Consider the following 23,696-nt stretch of genomic DNA (forward strand, 5'->3'; position numbering starts at 1 on the left):
CTTTTCTTGAGATCCGCAACCAACCTGATTTCCCAGTCCACTTGATTACTGAAGTCATGATTTGCAATACTGCCTATCTCTAAATCTAATTTCTTCCCACATCCTGAATACTATTAGGAGGCTGTTCACAACTCCCATCAGGGATGTTTTCTTTGCGATTCCTCAACTTTATCCACACAGATGCTATGCCTGCTGACTCTACAATCACTTCTTGCAACAATTTCATTTCATTTCTTATGAACAAAGCAACATTACCCCTCCGTCCATCTGCCCATCTTTTCAATAGGATGTGATTCCCAGCCCTTACAGCCACATCTCTGTAATACCCACAACATTGTACCTATAAGTTACAATCTGCACTAGTAGTTCATTTACCTTGTTTTGTATACCAAGTACAAGTCCTGCGTTGACTGCCTCCTTCTCATGGCTGCCCCCTCATCTGCTGTGCCTGAAATTAGATTCCTGACCTTTCCACACTTTCCGTCCTATTATTTGTTCTGTAACCTTTAATAACATCTGCCTAAACCTGTCCCGCTTTAACTCGTTCTATAAATTTCCATGCAACTGTACCCACACTACTTTGTTCAAAGTCCTATCCATAGCCCTAGTTATACGATTAGCCAGGACTCTGGTCCCAGCACGATCCAGGTGGTGCTCGAGCCATCGGAATAGCTCCCTCCTCCTCTGGTACTGTTGCCACAGTCCCTGAAATCAAACCCATTTCTCCCACAATATGCCTTTGTTATCTCTAGATAAGACTACTCCAACACATCAATGTCTTCCACTCTTCCTAAACTCAGGTTTGATTTGGTTAGACCTTCTCGATTTGAGCAGTGGGAGTGGTGAGAGCACCAGCCAGGAAGGTAAGGCTTTCCTTACTAAAAACTTACCTCACGAGTCAGCGGCCTTCTTGATTTGAGCGGTGGGAGTGGCGACAGCGCGAGGTGGGAAGTGAACTATTCTACTGGGGCATTGTCTAAACCCGAAATACTACACGTGTAGTGCCTCCCACCCATCCTCCTCCTCTAACCAAAAAGAAGAGACTGTGGAAGGTCAGTAAGGTAAGGTCTTTTTTACTTTATTCTTTTGGCAATCTAAAGTAGAGGAAATGGAAGCTAGGGCAGTTGCATGCCCCTCTTGTAGGATGTACAGTGACCCTTCTGACTTCACCTGCGAGAAGTGCACACAATTCCAGCTCCTCACAGTCCACGTTAGGGAACTGGAGGTGGATGAATTCCAGATCATTCGGGAGGCTGAGGGGGTGACAGAGAGGAGTTATTGGGAGGCGGTCACGCCCAAGTTACAGGACGAAGGTAGCTGGGTCACAGTCAGGAGGGGGAAAGGGAATAGGCAGACAGTGCAGGAACACCCCATAGCCGTTCCCCACAATAATAAATATACCACTCTGGATACTATTGGGGGGCGGGGGGGGGGAAATGGCCTACCAGGGGAAAGCCATAGCAGCCAGGTCTCTGGCACTGAGCCTGGCTCTGTGGCTCAAAAGGGCAAAAGGGAAGGGAGGAAACTAGGAGAGTGATAGTTATAGGAGATTCAATGGTTAGGGGAACAGACAGGAGATTCTGTGGTACAGAGCAGAACTCCCGGATAGTACGTTGCTTCCCGGGTACCAGGATCAGGGATGCCTCAGATCAAGTCTTCATGGATTCTTAAGGGGGTGGGAGAGCAATCAGAAATCGTGGTACATGTTGGTACCAATGACATTGCTAGGAAACAGGATGAGGACCTGAAAAGTGAATACAGACGGTTAGGATGGAAGCTGAAAGCCAGGACAAGCAGAGTAGTAATCTCAGGATTAATACCAGTGCCACAGTCTAGTGAGGCCAGAAACAGAGAATGAGTGCAGCTGAACTTGTGGCTATAGAGCTGGTATAGGAGGGAAGGCTTCAGGTTTGTGGATCATTATGATACCTTCTGGGGAAGGTGGGACCTGTGCAGGAAGGGCGGGTTGCACCTGAACTGGAGGGGCACCAATATCCTGGGCGGGAGGTTTGCTAGAGCTCTTCAGGAGAATTTAAACTAGTTTGGCAGGAGGATGGGAACCGGAGCTCAGGTCAGAGGATGGGGTAGCCAGCGTACAGGCAGATAGAGCCAGCTGAGAAAGTGTGAGGAAGGATAAGCAGTTGAAAGGCGAATTGACAATCAATGGCATGGGTTGAGGAGTGTCCACTTCAATGCAAGAAGTGTCAGGAATAAGGGTGAAGCACTTACAACATGGATCAGTACTTGAAACTATGATGTTGCACCATTACGGAGACTTGGCAGGAATGATTGTTGGATGTTCCAGGGTTTAGATGTTTCGAAAGAAATAGGTAAAAGAGGTGGAGAAGTGGCATTGCTAATCAGGGATGGTATCACAGCTGCAGAAAGGGAGGTCATGGAGGAGGGTTTGTCTACTGAGTCAGTATGGGTGGAAGTCAGAAACAGGAAAGGAGGAGTCACTTTATTGGGAGTTTTCTATGGACCTCCCAATAACAACACAGACACTGAGGAACAGATTGGGTGACCGACTGTGGAAAGGTGTAGAAGTAATAGGGTTGTTGTCATAGGTGACATCAATTTCCCTAATATAGAATGGAATCCCGTTGAGTGCAAATAGTTTGGATGGAGAAGATTTTGTCAGGTATGTCCAGGAAGGACTTCTAACTCAATATGTAGACAGGGCGACAAGAGGGTAGGCCATATTGGCTTTGGTGCTTGGCAATGAACCAGGGCAGGTGTCAGATCTCTCTGTGGAAGAGCATTTCCGTGATAGTGATCACAACTCCCTGACCTTTACTACAGTCATGGAGAGCGATAGGAGCAGACGGTATGGGAAAGTATTTAATTGGGGGAGAGGGAATTACAATGCTATTAGGCATGAATTACAGAGGACCAACTGGGATCAGATGTTCTCAGGGAAATGCAGAACAAAAATATGGAGGTCGTTTAGAGAGCAGTTGCTGCAAGTGCTGGATAGGTTTGTCCTACTGAGGCAAAGAAAGGAACCTTGGATGACAAGACATGTAGAAAATCTAGTCAAGAGAAAGAAGGAAGCTTACTTAAGGTTGAGAAAGCAAGAACCGGACAGGGCTCTGGAAGGTAACAAGATAGCCAGGAAGGAACTGAAAAATAGACTTCAGGGAGCTAGAAAGGGGATATGACAAAACCTTGGTGGGTAGGAGCATGGAAAACCCCAAGGTGTTCAGTTCTTATGTGAGAAACAAGAGGATGGCCAGAGTGAGGGATAGTACAGGGAACTTGTGTGCGGAGTCAGAAGAGGTAGGGGTAGTCTCAACGAATATTTTGCTTCCGCATTCACCAGTGAGAGGGCCCCTGATGTTTGTGAGGACATCATGAAACAGGCAGATATGCTTGAACAGGTTAATGTTAGAAAGGAGGATGTGCTAGAAATTTTGAAAAGCATAAGTCCCCCGGGCCAGACAGGTTGTACCCAAGGTTAGAACAGAGAACATAGAACACAGAACACAGAACAGTGCAACACAGTGTTGTGCTAAACTTTTACCCGAATCCTAAGGTCTATCTAACTACCACTCCTACCTTATACTATCATCCATATGCCTATCTAACACCCAGTTAAATGCCCCTAATGAGGCTGACTTCACTACCCTCTTCAGCAATGCATTCATGCTCCTACCACTCTCTGTGTAAAGAACCTACCTCTGATGTCTCCCCTACATCTAACTCCACTCACTTTAAAACTATGCCCCCTCATAAAAGCTACCTTCACCCTAGGAAAAAACCTCCGGCTGTTCACTATATCTATACCTCTGATCATTTTGTACACCTCTGTCATGTCACCTCTCATCATTCATCATTCTAAAGAAAAAAGCCCTTGCTCTCTTACCCTTTCCTCATAAGACCTGCCCTCCATTCCAGGCAACATCCTGGTAAATCTCCTCTGTACCTTTTCCAACACTACCACATTTTTCCTGTAATGAGGCAACCAGAACTGGATACAATACTCCAGATGTTGCCAAACCAGGCTTTTATATAGCTGGAGCATAACTTCACATCTCTCGAATTCAATTCCTCTATTAATGAAAGCTAGCACACCATATGCCTTCTGAACAACTCTATCCACCTGGGTCCAGCTTTCAGGGAACTATGGACATGACCCCCAAGATCCCTCTGCTCCTCCACACCGCCAATGATATTTCCATTATCCCTGTATTTGGCTTTCAAGTTTGTCCTTCCAAAATGAACCACCTCACACTTTTCAGGGTTAAACTCCATCTGCCACTTCTCAGTCCAGCTCTGCATCCTATTAATGTCCCTTTGTATCCTAGAACAGCCCTCCACACTGTCCACAACGCAATCCACCTCTGTATCATCCGAAAACCTAATACTCCACCCTTCCACTCCCTCATCCAAATCATGTACAAACATCACAAATAGATAAAAGGACCCAGAACAGATCCTTGTGGTACACCACTCCTAACTGAGCACGATGATGAATATTTTCTGTCCACTACCACCCTTTGTCTTCTAAGGGTCAGCCAATTCTAAATCCAATCTGCTACATTTCCCCCCCCCCATCATGCCTTATCTTCTGCACGAGCCTACCATGGGCAACATTTTCAAACACCTTACTTAAATCCATGTATACCACATCCACTACTCTACCTTCATCCATGTGTTTGGTCACCTTTTCAAAGGATTCAATAAGCGTTGTGAGGCATTATCCACCCCTCACAAATCCATGCTGACTATCACAAATCAAACTGTGCCTTTCCAAGTGATCATAAATCCTACCTCTCAGAGCCCTTTCCAATGCTTATTCCACCACTGACGTAAGACTAACTGGCCTGTAATTTCCAGGGTTATCCCTATTCCCATTTTGAACAAGGGAATGACATTTGCCTCTCTCCAATCTCCCGGCACTATACCCATGGACAGTGAGGATGAAAAGATCATTGTCTGCAATCTCTTCCCTCGCTTCCGATAGAATCCTTGGATAAGTCCCATCAGGTCCAGAGGACTTATCTATCTCCAAGTTCCTCAAAATTCCTAGTACATCTTCGTTATTAACATCAACCCTCTCTAGCCTATCAGCCTGTTTAACACTGTTCTCCTCTACAACTAGGTCCCTCTCAGTTGTGAATACCAAAGAAAAGTATTCATTAAGGGCCTCTCCTATCTCTTTAGGCTCTGTGCACAAATTCCCTTGACAATCCTTGATCGGCCCTACCCTTTCTCTGATCATTCTCTTATTCCACACATATGTGTAAAAAGCCTTGGAGTTTTCCTTGATTCTTCCTGCCAAGGTTTTCTCATGCCCCCTTATAGCCCTCCCAAGCCCTTTCTTCAGCTCCTCCCTTAATTTGTATCCCTCTACAGCCTTTTCCATTCCTTGTTTCCTAAACCTTACATAAGCATGTTTCTTCCTCTTAACCAGTCGTTCGACCTCTCTCGAGAACCAAGGCTCCCTCACTCAACCGCATCTTCCCTGTCTGCTAGGGACAAACATATCGAGCACACGCAGTATGCATTCCTTAAACAATTTCCACAATTCAATAGTGCTCTTCCCTGACAGCATCTGTTCCCATTTTATGTTACCCAGTTCTTGCCTAAGAGAACTGTAATTACCCTTCCTCCAATTATAAACCTTACCCCGTTGTATGTACCTATCCTTTCCATGACTATTGTAAAAGTAACAGAGTTGTGATCGCTACTGCCAAAATGCCCTCCTACCAACAGGTCGAACTCTTAGCTCGATTCATTGTCAAGCACCAAATCCAAAGTGGCCTCTCAGCACACTGTGTTAGGAATCCTTCCTGAATGCACTGGACAAAATCTGCTCCATCTAAACTATTACAACGAAAATGCTTCCAGTCAATATTTGGAAAGTTGACATCACCCATGACTACAACCCTGTGACTTCTGCACCGTCACAGTATCTGCCTCCCAATCCACTCCTCCACTTCTGTGCAACTATTCGAGGGTCTGTAAAATAAAACCCCAAAGTGACTGCCACTTTCTTTGTCCGGACCTCAACGCAAACTGACTCTGTAGACATATCATTCTCAAACTGCCTATTAGCAGCTACTATACTAGCCCTGACTGGCAATGCCACTCCCCCACTTCTTTTTCCACCCTCCCTATTTCTTTTAAAGCATCTAAATCCCAGAATTTCAAACAACCATTCCTGTCCTTGAGTTACCCAAGTTTCTGTAATGGCCACAACATTGTAGTTCCAAGTACTGACTCATGCTCTAAGTTCATTCACCTTATTTCTGATGCTTCAATGCTAGAAGTATAGACACCTCAAACCATCTGTGTCCACAATTATGCTCCATCAACCGCATTTCTTTATTTACAACCTCACTCTCTGTTGGGCCTGTTGGAAGGCTGAATACCTCATCCTCTGAATTACAAATACAGTTCCTCACCCCTGCCAATCTAGTTTAAACAGGGAGCGAGGGAAAAGATTGCTGCCACTTTGGAAATGATCTTTGCGTCCTCACTGTCCACTGGAGTATTACCAGATAATTGGAGGGTGGCAAATATCATTCCCTTGTTCAAGAAAGGAAATAGGGATAATCCTGGAAATTACAGAACGATCAGTCTTACTTCTGTGGTGAGCAAATTATTGGAGTGGATTCTGAGAGATAGTATTTATGACTATTTGGAAAAGCACAATTTGATTAGCAATAGTCAGCATGGCTTTGAGAGGGGCAAGTCATACCTCACAAGCCTTAATGAATTCTTTGAGGATGTGACAAATGACACTGATGAAGGTAGAGCAGTGGATATGGTGTATATGGATTTTAGTAAGGCATTTGATCTGGTTCCACATGGTAGGTTCATTCAGAAGGTAAGGAGGCATAGGGTTGAGGGAAATGTGGCTGTCTGTATACAGAATTGGCTGTCCAATAGAAGACAGAGGGTGGTAGTAGATGCAAAGTATTCAGTCTGGAGCTCAGTGGCCAGTGGTGTTCCGCAGGAATCTGTTCTTGGACCTCTGCTCTTTGTGATCTTTATAAATGACTTGGATGAGGAAGTGGAAGGGTGGGTTAGTAAGTTTGCTGATGACAAAAAGGGTGGTGGAGTTGTGGACAGCGTGGAGTGCACTTGTAGGTGGCAACAGATTGACAGGATGCAGAGCTGGGCAAAGTAGCCGCAGATGGAATTCAACCCAGAAAAGTGTGAAGTGATTCATTTTGGAAGGTTGAATTTGACTGTAGAATACAGGGTTAATGGCAGGATTCTCAGCAGTGTGAAGGAACAGAGGGACCTTGGGGTCCACGTCCATAGATCCCTCAAAGTTGCTCCCCAAATTGGTAGGGTTGTAAAGAAGATGTACGGTGTGTTGGCTTTCATTGGCAGGGGAATTGAGTTTAAGAGCCATGAGGTTATGCTGCAGCTCTATAAAACCCTGGTTAGACCACATTTGGAATACTGTGTTCTGTTCTGGTCACCTCATTATAAGAAAGATGTGGAAGCTTTAGAGAGGGTGCAGAGAAGATTTACCAGGATGCTGCCTGGACTAGACGGAAAGTCCTATGAGGTAAAGTTGAGGGAGTTAGGGCTTTTTTCATTGGAGCAAAGGATGAGAGGTGACTTGATAGAGACGTACAAGATGATGAGAGGCGTTGATAGTCAGATAGTCATTTCCACCCTGGGAAAAAGTATTATGAGGGGACACAATTTTAAGGTGACTGGAGGAAGGTATAGGGGAGATGTCAGAGGTAGGTTCTTCACAGAGAGTGGTGGGCGGGTGGAATGCACTGCCGGCAGTGGTAGTGGAGTCAGATATTTTAGAGACTTTTGAACGACTCTTGGATAGGTACATGGAGAATAGTAAAATGTAGGGCATGCAGGGTAAATTGATCTTAGTAGGATAATAGGTTGGCACAGCATTGTGCCTAAGGGCCTGTATTGTGCTGTACTGTTCTACGTTCTATGTTCATATCATCTAAAACTCTCCTACTCAAGTTCTAACATGCAGCTCGACCTAAAACAGAAGTGAATTACTACAAATACTGGAAAACAAAAATAATAGCAGAAAACACCAGAAGTACTCACAAGATAATAAAAAGTGAGGCTGGATGAACACAGCAGGCCAAGCAGCATCTCAGGAGCACAAAAGCTGACGTTTCGGGCCTAGACCCTTCATCAGGTCTGATGAAGGGTCTAGGCCCGAAACGTCAGCTTTTGTGCTCCTGAGATGCTGCTTGGCCTGCTGTGTTCATCCAGCCTCACTTTTTATTATCTTGGAATTCTCCAGCACCTGCAGTTCCCATTATCTCAGAAGTACTCAAGTCAGGCAGTAACAGTGGAGAACAGAGTTAATGTTTGAAATCAATGGGATGTCTTTGAATAGATGAGCTGCCAAAAGCCTAAGGTAGCTCTAAATTTCAGGCTCTAAACATTTTCTTCAAGATGGTCCTCAAAACCAACTCCTCTAACGCAGCTTCATGTCATCTTTTTAGACATAGCAACAACAAATGTTGTTTTATAACAATCTTTCAATTATATTGAGACACCTTACTTATTAAAAAATGCTATATAAATACAAGCTGTTGTGTCATGATTCTAGTTGCAGATAGATGGTACAGGTAGTTAGTCTCCAGTATCTCACGCTAAAAACATCCATAGCTTGTAGACATTTTTAAAAGCAATCTTTTCATGTACGTTATCACACATCTATGAAGCAGCTGGGGCTTGAATCCCAGATCTTCTGGCACAATTGAAAGGATGCTACCACTGCTTCACAACAGCCCTTCATTAGTGACTTGTAAACTTAGAGTGTCACAACTAATCACAACCCTGGCCCTTATCAAACATCCAATCATGCATAATTTAGTCAGTGACTAATGATTAGGGTCAAAATAATTAGCAGTTTCTGCCCTTCAATCCAAAGAGTTCAGGCCAACTGAAGCAGCCCCAAATGAGATTTGCCAGCTCAGTATTACTTCCTGATTTTATGGCTCATTTACTGGATATATTTGTAAGCTATCAGAGACATATAAATTATTAAAGAGACATCCCTGTTCAGAAATCTGTGTTATTCCCTGTAAGCATTTAGACAACTTTCATCAGAAGTATCAGCTGGATAAGAAATATCCTTGATGGCAATAATAACCACATAGCAGCATCAATTTGAAAAAACGAAACTCAAAAATTTGGCAAATCTCAAACTTGCGGACAAACTCAAATAGCCTACCTTATCATAAATTGCAAACACTACAAAAATTATGGCTGAAAACAACAAATGCGGGAGATCACAGTGGATCAGGCAGCATCCATGGACAGAGGGCAAGCTAACATTTAGATGACTCTTCATTTGCTCCTACAAAAATTATGGTATTGGTTAACATTGAATCGGCCTTTAGATTCTAAATTGAGCTCCACAGGCCTGTGATCGTACACGTTGGCTGAACACCTTTTTTCCTCAGACTACAGGATGCACAGCCAGCAAAATGCTTCAGGCCCATTGGCCCCTTATCAATCTGGTATCAATAATACTGGTGATACAGTCACACAAACAGCTTGTATGTAGTAAAAACTAAGTTTAAAAAAATTCATGATTATATAGAGCATCTGTGCTGCAGGCAGAAAGGCACAACTACCTGCACACACAATATTAGCACAGGCTTAACAATTACAAATACATGACAACAGTCTTGCTATACTAATACATATTGTCACGACATACCTTAGTTGTCTGGTTCAAAAATGCTTTCTCCTTCTCAAATTCCTGCTGGCCAGGCTGTTTTTTCTTGTTACTTCTGCTACCAATCCTGTGCTTTGAAAAGCAAATGTCATCATAGCGTGGTGGTGTTTGTGCATATAGATTCAATGAACAATCAGATGTCTGTTTATATGAATAGCAGAAGGAATAGTCCACAGGCAAGTGAGATGACATAACTGGATAGGATGTATGCAACTCTGAAAAATTCTGAGACTGTTTATTGTAGCCATTCTCTGATGTCTTCAAATGCTGCCTAAAAAGCAGAGCAAAAAATAAAATCCACAGGATTATTAACTGATATAGCTGTGAGACAACTGCAAGAGAAATCACTCTCTTGTATCCCATGATGGATATGCATACATATCATCATCTCTTGAACAAGCTTACTCAAAATCTTCCACCACAATTACATCTTGTAAAATGTGAGCTAGCACATTTTTTTCAAAAGTAAAAACTTTACATGGAGGCCTTTTGCTTTTTCATCTTGTAATTTCAAGAGAACAGTTTTTTTTAAAATGAACACACAATTGCATCCACTCTATTGCTGAGGCTGATAATGCTTTCTCACACCTTAGTAATGTGGTCTTCAGGTGAGCCAGTGAGCAAGCACATACCGTATGAACAGAAGAGCAGATATTTTTGTAAGATGCAATATGTCACCACACAGTTGATGTACTTTCACCAAAATCATTAGAGAAAGTAATAATTAGCCAGAACCTAGCTAATATTTCTTCACTCCAGTCAAGCAATTGTAGCATCAGCCAGAGATTAGCTAGCTCAACAGACTGGGAAACAAGCATGACATCTTTCCGACGTGCATGGCACAATACCACAAGGATAAATGTTCTGCTTAGTGTAACTTTTACAGGTTGACAAATTTAAACTTACTTAAAAAGTAATTAGTACAGAATGCACAAAAAAATTTCTATTAGTCAACGTGCTCACTGAAGGTCACATAAGAAGTCATACTAGTGTGTCTGGAAGCGCATTTACACTTCTTTAAAAATGCATACAATAAAGAAATAAGGCAGGCAGGAAGAAAACCTGTTTTTATTCCTCTAGTTAGTTTTAAATTGGTTTTACATACTATCGCCTAAATATAATAATACAGAATATAACCTCAATTGATTCCAATTCAATTAATATCTCCAATATGCACTCCATGGCTTTGTAACTCTGCATTAATTTCTCCTGCTTTGCCTTTTCCTCTCCCTCTTCTTCCTCATTCCCTAGAAGTTGAAAGGATACTGGTCAGCACGTGGTATTGGGAAACAGAGATGGCAACAGACTAAGGAGTTTGGAAAGAGGGCAAAAGAATGCACCAAGCATCAGATGATTGTACAGTTGTAAGCACAGCTCTGTATATAACAACTTCCAATGTCTTTTTTCTGACTAACACTATCCTTTAGAAGGTAGTCTGAGGGGACACCAATATCTGTTAACATTTGCAGGGTTTCACTTATTTAGATAAGAATCAGGACCACTGTTATGCTGCCTAAAATCAATCTCTGATCAAGCTTCTGGGCACTCTGATGGTATGGCACCTTGGACAGAAAGATGTTCTGCGCCGTTTCTCTTGCAGAGGGTGTTGCCAGAGTGGTGGCGAAAGGTCTTCTACAGAAAGCAGTTGGTATACAGCTTTTGAGTTCTCCCTGCATACTTTTTTTAAAAAATGAGACTAAAGAATCATGAGTGGGGTTTGGGGTCATACTGACTGAGGAAAGCTTTTATTACATCTGGAACACAGCACCTCGTATTTTCCTTTAAATAAACATAAAAGTCAGGAAATTGTTAAGCGCTTTCAAGAGGGTTTCTTGAAACAGTATGTGGATAATCCAACTACAGAAGGGGCCATACTTGCCCTTGCATTGGACAATGAGCCTGGTCAACAGACTGACCTTTCAGTGGGACAGCATTTTAGAAACAATGATCACAACTCCTTAGGTTTTAAGATGGGTATGAACAAGATAAGTTGGGACCTTGCAGGAAGGTACTAAGTTGGGGGAGGGCAAATTTCGTCAGTGTTAGGCAACAGCTAGGCAGTATTAATTGGGAGAAACTTTTATCAGGCAATTCTAGATCTGACAAACTGTTTAAAGGCCTGCTGGGGAGAGTTCAAGAACAGCATGTTTCATTAAGGAAGAAGGAGAAGGATGGGGAGTTAAGAGGCCCATGGATAATGAGGGAGGTTGTGAATTTAGTCAAAAGGAAACAGAAAACATATGTAAGGTTTAGGAAGCTAAAATTGGACAGGATCTGTGAAGAATAAAAGCAAAGTACTCAAGGACGGAATTAAAAAAGGAAGAAGGGGCCATGAAATTATCTTGGCAAGTAGGGTTAAAGAGAATCCCAAGGCATTTAAGAGATTCATTAAAAACAAGAGAACAACTAAGGAGAAGCTAAGGTCACTTAAGGATAAAGGAGGGAACTAGTGCTTAGAGCGGAGCATGTTGGTGAGATCCTAAATGAGTACTTTGCATCAGTATTCACCCAGGAAAAGGATATGGAGGATACAGAGATTTGTGTGGAGCATGTTAATATGCTAGGGCATCTTCAGATCAAGAAAGAGGTGGTGTTGGATCTCTTGAACAGCATTTAGATGAATAATACACCAGGACCCAAATGGTACCTACCCCAGGTTATTGAGCGAGGCAAGACAGGAGACTGCTGTGGCCTTGGCCAAGACTTTTGTAACCTTGCTAGCCACTGGAGAGGTCCCCAAAGACTGGTAAGTAACTAATGTTGTTCCTCTGTTCAAGAAAGGAAATAGGGATAATCCAGGAAACTACAGACCAGCGAGTCTCACACTGGTGGTTGGGAAGCTATTGAGGAGAATTTTTCAGGATAGGATTTACTCACTTTTGGAAAAGCATGGCCTCATTAGGGACAGTCAGCATGGCTTTGTGCAGTTGACTGAATTTTTCAAGGAGTTGACGATAGTGTTTGATGAGGATAGGGCAATGGTGTTTACATTGATTTTAGTAAGGCTTTCAACAAGCTCCGTCATGGTAGGCTCATCCAAAAGATTAAGACGCATAGGATCCACAGTGACTTGGCCACGTGGATTCAGAATTGACTTGCTCACAGAAGAGGATATTGGTGGAAGGGTGTTTTTTAGGTTGGAGATCCATGACTAGTTGTGTTCCGCAAGGATGTGTACTGGGATTTCTGCTGTTGGTGATGTATATAAATGACTTGGGTGAAAATGTTGATGGGTGGGTTAGTAAGTTTGCAGATGATACAAAAATCGGTAGAGTTGTGGATAGTGTAGGTTGTCAAAGAATACAGCGGGATATAGATCAATTGCAGGTATAGGCAGAGAAATGGCAGATGGAAGTTTAATCCAGATTAGTGAGTGATGCTGCATTTTGGGACATCAAATTTTAAGGTAAAGTATACAGTTAATGGCAGGACTCTGAACAGCATTGGTGTACAGAAGAATCTTGGGGTACAAGTCCAGTTTCTTGAAAGTAGCCATGCAAGTAGATAAAGGGGTAAAGAAGGAACATGGAATGCTTGCCTTTAATGGTCACGGAACTGAGTACGAGAGTCAGGATTTCATGTTGCAGCTTTATAAGACTTTGGTTAGGCCACATTTAGAGTAGATTGTTCACTTCTGGTTGCCACATTACAGAAAGGATGTGGTGACCTTGGAGAGGGTGCAGAAGAGGTTTACCAGGGTGCTGCCTGGATTACAGGGTATGAGCCAAAAGGACAGGCTTGAAAAACTTTGGTTGTTTTCCCTTGAGCGGCGAAGGCTGAGGGGAGACGTTATAGAAGTCTATAAAATTACGAGGTGTAGGGTTGACAATCAGAATCTTTTTCCGAAAGTTAAAATTTCTAATACAAGGGGGTGTGCATTTAAGGTAAAAGGGGGAAAGGTTCAAAAGGAGATGTCAGCCACAAGTTTTTTTTTACAAAGAGCAGTAAGAGTCTGGAACACACTGCCAGGGGTGGTGATGGAGGCAGATACAATAAAGGCATTTGGGAAAGCACATGAATATGCAAGGAATGGAAGGATATGGACAAAGGACTGGCAGAAGAGATTAGTTTCATTTGGCGTCATGTTCAACACAACATCATGGGCCAAAAGGCCTATTCCTGTGCTGTACGCCCTAAAGTCATGAGATATCAAATGGGCTGGTTTGCTTCTATGCTGAAATACTTTCTATGATACTAAAATGCCAAAAAATGATCATCCCTAAATTGCTACGAGTGCATTAAGAGTCAGTGTGTGACTTTGTGTCATCAGTAGATTTAGCAACTATCATTGGTCCTCACATCCATGTCATTTATGTACATTGCATATAATTAAGGTTCCAACACCGATCCCTGTTGCACACCATTCGTCACATCCTGCCAACCCATACACTGTATCCCAGAACACTGATTCCAGTGACAGTCCTACTAAAGACTTATACAACTACAGCAAGACTTCCTTGTTCTTGTACTCGAAAAGCAAACACATCACTTTGCTTTCCTAATTGAATCAGCATGTGAACTTTGTGTTACTTCTGTACTACGACATCCAAATTCTTCTCAACACCCAAAGTTTAATAACTTCTCAGCATGGGCAGACATCGATGTGCTGACTCGTCTACTTCTGCTCCTGTTTTCTATGTTTCTACATAAACAGGAAAAGCTATGGAAAAAATTGTGGAGAGAGGATGTGAAATGGGAGTTGCCAAGTTGCTCTTGATAAGCTCCCAGATGAATAAGACAGGCCAAATAATCTCCTTCTACACTGTAACAATTTTCTAACATAGGAATGTTTCTCCAGATAGTTATATATTTTTCTTAATTGTTGCGGCACAAGAAGGTACAGAATTATAAAATTAATATTTACCTATCCACATAAGGATCTTGAACAAAAGGATAGCAGGTCGTTAGGTATCTTGGCAATGTAGCCGATGATTCAGACCATTTTGGTCCAATTGCTTGCTGTTTTGGCACAAATGGTTCAACGTCAGCTGATAATCTAGTCTCCTATGGAAGATATGATTAGATTTTGAACTATATATTATTAACAAAAATGGGAAAAAATATACAATATATGAAATAGAATGAACTGCTTCAAGGTCTGCTGTTGATTCCTTCACAGTTCACATTCTGATTCCGAAAAGTCTTTCTACCATCTACATTGCACACAGCAATATGTTGGAATACTCTCCGCTTGCATAGGCAGAAACACTGACACTGAGAAAACTTTACAACATTCAATACAAAGCTATAATGGTACTATGTCCACTACTTGAAGCATCAATTCTCCACAGCACCAGATAACTTGCACATTCTTTATAACACAATATTGCAGTTCCCTTCATAGCACGTGCCAAATTTACAACCCCCATCATCTAGAACAACAAAGACAGCAAACACACAGGAACACAACCAATTCAAGGCTCCCCTCCAAGCTGAACACCACTCTCATTCAGAAATACATCACCTTCATTGTCACTAGACAAAATCCTGAAATTCCCTGCCTAATAACAGAATTATAGGAATACCTTCCTATAATTCTATTATTAGGCAGGGAATTTCACACAAATTTTAAGGCCAATTGGGGCGAAGTATTTAAATGCCAATCTTCCCCATAACATCCAAATCCCACAAATTAATAAAAGATTAGCACAGACCAATGTTGGCTCGACTCTCTTTCTAGCAGTTCAGAGATAAAAGTGCATATCCCAGGCCAGCACTTCACTGCGGAATTGAGGGCATGTGACTGGTGGATATTGTTCAGATGAGGTATTGACCAATTTTGTCTGTTCTCTCAATTAGATATAAACAATCCCACGGCTGCATTTTGAAAAGGAACAGAGGTGTTCTCCCTGGAGTTCCAGCCAATAATTGCCCCTCAAAATCAATGACCAAATTATCTGGTCATTGCCACACTGCTTTTTGTGGAAGATTGTTGTTTGCAAATGCGGTGCACTGTTTCTTACACTGCTGTCTTTGAAAGATTTGCAAATACATAGTAACTTTCAGATCATTCCAAAATGTTTTACAGCCAAAGAAGTACTTTTTGAAGTTTTGTTCTACTGAATTACAATATATTACATCAGAAACCACAATTCAAAAGCACTACATTGTCTCAAAGTGCTTTACAGGCATCCTGAAAGACGCTGCATTAAGCTATCCATAATGTAGCACTCCTAATGTGCTCATAAAAAATGGCTGCAAAGCCAACATGTGCTGAATGAAAATCACCAACAAAATAAGGGAAAGTTACATTCCAAATATCCAACTAGTCCAAAATTCTTTTCAATACCTTGCCTCCCTGAAGGACATACTGGAGCAAGCAAAGAAATCAGTACTGAGAAGTGCGAGTAGTGGGGAGCAAGGGTAACTACATGAGACTGGGAACAAGGAAGTAAGGAGAAGCAATGGCCAGAATTGTTCGTGGATCATGCCAGCATTTATTGCTCATCCCAAAGTGGCCTGGAGAAGCCAGTGGTGAGCTGCCTTCCTGAATCACTGCAGTTCTCAGGGTGCACCTACAGTGCAGTTTGTAAGGGAGATTTAGAATTTTAATCCAGTGGCAGTGAAGGAACAATGATAAAGTTCCAACTCAGAATTGGGTGTTGCTTTAAAGTAAATTTGTAGATGGTGTTAAAAACCAGAAGAACTGCAGATGCTGCAATTCGGGAACAAAAACAACATTGTTGGAAAAGCCCAGAAGGTCTGGCAGCATCTGTGAAGGAAAAAAACGGAGTTAACGTTTTGGGTCTGGTGACCCTTCCTCAGAACCTTCTTTTGCAATCTATCCCATTTAGCATGGTAATAGTGTTATGCAACATGATGGGAAGGTATATTCAACATGAAGACAAGTCTTTGTCTACACAAGGACATTGCGGTGAACCCTTGTACCACACCACCACGGACAGATGCAGCTGCAACTGGAAGACTGATGAGGAACGGGGTAAGTTAGTTTCGCCCTCCTGTTGGTTCCTCACCATGTGCCACAGTTCTAGTTCAGCAGTTCTGTCCTGTAAAACTCAACCAACCAGTCAGTAGTGGTGCTAGTAAACAGTCTTGATGGTGGTTATTGTAGTCCCCCACCCAGAGTACATTCTATGCCCATGTCACCCTCTGTTCTACATACACTCTTCATCTGCGATTAATGGGCAATAGAAACATCACAAATAGGGGTGGAAGTAGATCACTCAGCCCTTCTTCAGAGGGCTGTTTGCCACAGAGGAGCACTAGTTCTTCATCTGAGCGAAAGGGATAGGCGGTAATCGGCAAAGGTTTCTTTGTCCATGTTTGTCCTGCTATTATAAGATTTTGTGGAGTAGACAGTCAATGTTGACAACTCTCAGAGCTACACATTGCTGCTTATATATAACCATGCTGCAATCAATGATGGGTCTGTCCTGATAATTGAACAGGACATATCCAGGGATGGCGACGTTTGAGATATTGCCTGCAAGATAAGATTCTGTTAATGTAGCTATGCTGCTTGACTAGTTTACAAAACAACTCTCCTATGTCTCCAAATATTGGTAAGGAGGAGTTTGCAGGGTCAACAAGGATAGACATACTGTTGCCATTTCTGGTCCTTAGATTGATGCAGTAATCTATCCAGTTTAAGGCCTTACTGTCTTACAAGCCTACTGACTTGCTAGGCCATTTCAGAAGATATTTAAGAGTCAACATGACTGTGTGCGTCCAGATTCTCACGTAGGCCAGATATAGAACACAGAACATAGAACAATACAGCGCAGAACAGGCCCTTCGGCCCTCGATGTTGCGCTGACCTGTGAACTAATCTAAGCCCCTCCCCCTAAACTATCCCATCATCACTAGACCATAACCTCTACTACTTAGAAGGACAAGGGCAGCAGATACGTGGGAATACCCATAACCTGCAAATTCCACTAAGTCATACACTATCCTGACTTGGAGCTATTTCACCACACCAGAACTATCTTCCTAACAGCAGTGTGGCTGTAACTACACTATGTTAACTGCAGTGATTCATGGAGGCAGCTCACCACCATCTATTCCAGGGCAATTAGGGATGAGCAACATAACCAGTGACACCGTCATCCTTTTCCCTTTCTGAAAACACTTCAGTGAATAAGATAGGTTTTCATTACACAACTGACAATGGTTTCATGATCACCACTAGCTTTTAAATCCAAATTTAATCCAAATTTCACTAGCTGCTTTGGTGGGATTCAAACTTTGTCCTAAGAAAATTAATCTGGGTCTCTGGATTACTAATCCATTGACATTACTAGTATGGTACCACCTCACTACATATTATTTCATAATATGTATCATGCTCAGCTTCAAACAGACAAAATCCCAAAACCCAAGGAATCCTCTTGCTCAAGAAACACAGTTTTAAAAACTATCCACAGTCCATATTTACATTCTGGATTACAATTTACAACCCATTGATCTAATAACCTGAAGAAAATGTTCTGTATTGATATTTCTTCCTCCTCAAAGTTAATTAAACATGGCACAGAAATTCTAACTACCATCACAATTCTATTGCCCAATCTTGATCATGCAGCAATTTACCCACTCCCCAAAGTGCAGGAACCAGGCTGCCGTGTAGAATAATACAAATTTCAATAATACTCCTGGCTAGACTAACTTTTGAAGATAGAGTTGAAACAAAATTATATTAATTTCGCTTCTAGGATTCTGTTCTACATACACTCTTCACCTGTGATCAATGGGCAACAGAAACATAGAAAATAGGAGCAGAAGTAGATCGTTCAGTCCTTCGAGCCTATTCCATTAATCATGATTTTGGCTAATCATCCAACTCAATAACCTGTTTGCATTTTTCCCCCACATTTTTTAATCCCTTTAGCACCAAGTACTATGTCCAACTGCTTCTTGAAGTCATACAAATATTTTGGCCTTGACTACTTCCTGTGGTAGTAAATTCCACAGGCTCACCACTCTCTGAGTACAGAAATTTCTCTCCTCCTCAGTCCTAAACAGTTCACCCTATATCCTTAAACTGTAACACTTAGTTTTTGACACGAATGTCAATTGAAACATCCTTCCTGCATCTAACCCACGTAGTACTATTAGAATTTGCAGATTTCTATGAGAATCCACAAATACATTTCTAACTGATCTAACTTTTTGTACCAGTCCCATCATCTAAGGGACTGGACTGGGAAACCTTCGCTGCACTACCTCTATAAGAACATCCTTCTACAGATAAGAAGACCAAAACTGCATGTGATATTTCTGGTGTAATCTCACCAAAACCCTGTATAATTGCAGCAGTACATCCCTATTCCTGTACTTGAATCCTCTTACTGTGAGGATCAACACACTATCAGCTTCCTTTACCACCTGATGCACCTGCACGCTTATCTTCAGCAATTAGCACATGAGGACACCCAAGTCTAGTTGCACATTGCCCTCTTCCTACTTATAACCAGATGATATGTGTCATAGAAAATCATAGTAGGGTATTCACTCAAAATTAAAATCATGCATAGGACCTTGAAAGGTCCATATAATGAAATACATGCAAATACTATGAAAGCATTTGGTTCTGTCTATATATTTAGTTCTTGAGTTTCTGGTCACTTGCTATTTATGTCCCACTCTGATCTCTGTCTCTGGTGCATTTTTTTTGTTCCAATGACATGAGATACATACTTGAGATAACACCTCATTTTTATAGTAGGTATTCTGCAGCTGTCAAAGCTTAACATGAAATTTAACAACTCCAGGCATATCACTGTTAACTTGATAGTACATGCTGCCAAAGTTGAATGTATATGCCAGCATTTCCAGAAGGCAATGACAGGGGATTGAGAGATTTCAGAAGGAAATTGTTTGGTACTTACGGTGTTGACCACTCAAGTACCAGTGGATGCAGATGTGTTCTCTTGGTATTGACCAGTTTCTTTCTCCCCTCCAATAACATGGAGTACTAATACAGCTTATCATTTCTTTCTTATCTAGATGACTTAGTAGGCCACAGATACTGTGACTTGTAGATAGCTTTTACTCACTATTCCTCTTGTTTGCCACATTTATCCTCCTCCTTTTTAAACTGATGCTCAATCTATGACATCTTCCAGTCCTAAAAATATTTTACGGGGTACCATGGAGACGAGCTCTATGTGCAGAGAAACTAACTCAGGAATTTCATGAGTCAGGGAAAAAGCTCTGTTTTGGTCTTTAAAAGACAAGCAGTCCTAGATCAAGAGACACTAAGACCAGACAGGCGAAATCTCCTGTTATATTATTTAGGTGAGCAATTGGGTGATAAATATTGGTGAGAATGTGGGCGGAAAGACACGATCAGATCAGCCATTACCTCATGGAACAAGCTCGATGGACCGAAAGATCTACTCTAACTCTTTTGTTGTACTATTATTTTGTTCTAAACTTAAGCAGCTATGTAAACAAGGACTGTAAAGATTTCAAAGGGCTATACTAAATATATAGTTTAAACAAGTTACTTAATTGTAATAATTACAAATAATCATAAGAGTGAGATTTCAGAACTTGAAACCTTAAATCAATTATAGAAAACAGTGGAGGGGATGGGAACAGAATTTGATACCTATGTGATTTACAGCCAGCCACGTCTGCCTCCATTGAGCTCTGCTTCACATGCTGTAATACGTCAGGGCAGAAGAAAGTTACACGGACACTTTATTCCAGGAAGAATTCATGCCCTCACACCCCTGAGGTATGTACTTCAGATTTGGTGAGTGGTCAGAAAAATAGCACTGGAACAACCTCAGCAGTCATACTTGTCCAACTAGGGCATGGTTCTTGCAGCCTTCGTGGTTGAAAGGCTGAGCAAACTGACCTCAGCAGCTCATTACATGGGGTTATTCAAGTTGCACTGTTGGGAGATAGTCAAATGGAATGGCGTCATTCTAGTTTTCGGGAGAGATACTGTATTCTGCATCCTAGAATGTGAATCTTGAAGGTCGTATTGTTTGTCCAGTTAAGGATACTTTCCTAAGGCTAGAGAGGAACTTGGATTTAAAGAGGAAGAATCTGGTGCGGTTCATGTGAGTCCCAGTACAATACGAGGACTTAGAAAAAGTTCTGCAAGGGGAAGTGAACAGCTAGGGGGCTAAATGAAAAAGAACCTGAATCAGAGAAAGGTAATAATCTCTAGATTGCTACCTGAACCACAAGATATCTGAAAATTGAAAACTGGTGTGGGAGAAATGTGTTTCACTCATGGAGCACTGGCAAAACACTGGGGAGCTTCACTCTGGATCAGCCTTCATTTGAGTCTTGGTGACACCACTGTCCTGGTGGAGCAAATAGCTAGGCTTTTGACTGTCTTTTAAACTAAAGGGTTGGATAAGCAATCAGGAGAAGGAAAATCTAGAAAATTTAAAAAAAAACAACCATACAAGAAAATGATGAAGGGAAGCATTGTACGTTGCGATAGCTAGAGTATGACAAGAAGGGAATAGAAATGTACAAGTATAAGAACGCTCAGCAAATAATTTCAGAGTAGGCAAAAATGATGTTAAAAAACTAAAGACTCTATCTGAACACACGCAGCGGTTGTAACAAGAAAGATAAATTAATGACACTAACAGAAATAAAGCAGTATAATAATGATAGCTCAAGTAAAATTGATATTCAAGTTATAGAATCACTTTACATAAAATTAAAAATTGGATGGAAAATGTCACTGGTGAGACAGGTTTATTTGTTTCCCCCAACAGTAGTTATGCTAATCTAAGTAAAGTGTCAACAGCTAAATAACAAGCAAAGGGACTACCTCTACTCTGATTAAATGAGGCAGAGTTAACTGTAAAAAATTAAAAATAAAGGTGGTGCTGGAGATAAACCAAATGACTGAAATAACATTTATGGTATAAGAGTCGCATGTCAAGTGTCTAACCAATGTAAAAGTAATCCAAAACTGTACAAACTAATTAAGGCAGAAAGGTTATAACAATTTATCAAGGTGGTCATGTCAAAACAGAACAGTAAGGAAGATTTTACACATACAAAACAGTGCGGTGGACTCACATGTAGTACAACATGAACCCAAGATCACGATTGAGGCTGTCTTCACGGATACGGAACTTGGCCATCAATTTCCGTTCGGCAATTCTGCCTTGTTGTATATCTCAAAGGCTGCCTTGGAGGATGCTTACCTGAAGATCGGATGCTGAATGTCCTTGACCGCTGAAATGTTCCTCAACTGGGAGGGAACATTCCTGCATGGCAATTGCTGCGCGGTGTCCATTCATCCGTTGCCATAGCATCTGCATGGTTGCGCCAATATGCCATGCCTTGGGGCATCCTTGACTGCAGCATACAAAATAGACAACATTGGTCAAGTCACATGACTATCTACCGTGTACGTGATGGGTGGTGTTCCCATGTGCGATGGCAGTATCCATGTCGATGATCAGACATGTCTCGCAGAGGTAGCCATTGGAGGGTTGTGCGATGTTGTGGTTGATGTTGTCCTGAAGGTTGGGTAGTTTGTTGTGAACGATAGTCTGTGTAAGGTTTGGCAGTTGTTTGAAGGCAAGAAGTGGAGGCTGAGGGATGATCTTGGCGAGATGCTCACCAATAACACGTTGAAGACTATGAAGAACATGTGGCGGTTATCTGAAGGCGAGAAGTGGAGGCACAGGCACTCTTCACAGCCTTTAACAGGTCATTGGCAATGAACATCTTGTCAAGATCATCCCTAAATCTCCACTTCTCACCTTCCAACAACCACCAAATCTTAAACAGACCATCATTCGCAGCAAGCTACCCAACCTTCAGGACATCGATCACAACACCGCATAACTCTCCAATGGCAACCCCTCCAAGACATTCCGATCATCAGTATGGATACCATCATCACACGTGGGAACATGTCCCATCATGCACATGGCAGATACTCATGTGACTCAGCCAATGTCGTCTTTTTCATATGCTGCAATCGAGGATGCCCTAAGGTATGATATATTGGCGAGACCATGCAGATGATACGACAATGGATGAATGGACACCGCATAACAATGGCCAGACAGGGATTATCCCTCCTGGTCAGCGAACACTTCAGTGGTCAAGGACATTCAGCTTCCGATCTTCACATAAGCGTCCCCCAAGGCAGCCTTTGAGATACACAACAATGCAAACTCACCAAGCAGAAACCGATGGCCAAGTTCTGTGCTCATAAAGACAGCCTCAGCCACAATCTTGGGTTCATGTCGTGCTACATGTGACCCTACCACACTGTTCTGTTTGTGTAAAATCTTCCTAACTGTCCTGCTTTGATACCATCACTTTGATAAATTGTTATGATCCCTCTACCTTAATTAGTTTGTACAGTTTTGGTTTACTTACTACTTTGGTTAGACCGTCGACATGTAACTCATATCTACAATCATGTTATTAAAGTCATTTAGTTTGTCTCCAACACTATTTCATTTTTAATTTTATGGTCATGTGACTTCAGACATTGTCCACCCCAGTCCAACATCAGCACCTCCATGTCGAGGCTAAGGCATTGGTAAAACCACATCTGGAATACTGTGATAATAAAATGCGAGGCTGGATGAACACAGCAGGCCAAGCAGCATCTCAGGAGCACAAAAGCCGACGTTTCGGGCCTAGACCCTTCATCAGAGAGGGGGATGGGGTGAGGGTTCTGGAATAAATAGGGAGAGAGGGGGAGGCCGACCGAAGATGCAAAGAAAAGAAGATAGGTGGAGAGGAGAGTATAGGTGGGGAGGTAGGGAGGGGATAGGTCAGTCCCGGGAAGACGGACAGGTCAAGGAGGTGGGATGTGGTTAGTAGGTAGGAAATGGAGGTGTGGCTTGAGGTGGGACGAAGGGATGGGTGAGAGGAAGAACAGGTTAGGGAGGCAGAGACAGGCTGGACTGGTTTTGGCATGCAGTGGAGGGAGGGGACGAACTGGGCTGGTTTTGGGATGCGGTGGGGGAAGGGGAGATTTTGAAGCTGCTGAAGTCCACATTGATACCATTGGGCTGCAGGGTTCCCA

The 23,696-nt window shown here is 42.2% G+C and overlaps 1 protein-coding gene across 4 annotated transcripts in view; it reads right to left on the bottom strand.

The window, feature by feature from the left end:
- The window catches only part of LOC125451134 (selenocysteine insertion sequence-binding protein 2-like), a 124,462-nt gene that overhangs the window by 95,016 nt on the left and 5,750 nt on the right, over positions 1 to 23,696 (bottom strand). For 3 of the 4 annotated variants that reach the window (XM_048527910.2, XM_048527909.2, XM_059644601.1), the window contains exons 2-3: positions 14,562 to 14,701; positions 9,680 to 9,968 (exon numbers count right to left, since the gene is read on the bottom strand). In XM_048527910.2, coding sequence (XP_048383867.1) covers positions 9,680 to 9,968; positions 14,562 to 14,701 — 429 coding nt within the window. Of the gene's footprint in view, positions 1 to 9,679; positions 9,969 to 10,834; positions 10,945 to 14,561; positions 14,702 to 23,696 lie in introns of those variants that run through there. The other variant, XM_048527911.2, reaches the window with a different exon arrangement.

Source organism: Stegostoma tigrinum, chromosome 3 (genome assembly GCF_030684315.1).
Source record: "Stegostoma tigrinum isolate sSteTig4 chromosome 3, sSteTig4.hap1, whole genome shotgun sequence".
Taxonomy (NCBI): Eukaryota; Metazoa; Chordata; class Chondrichthyes; order Orectolobiformes; family Stegostomatidae; genus Stegostoma; species Stegostoma tigrinum.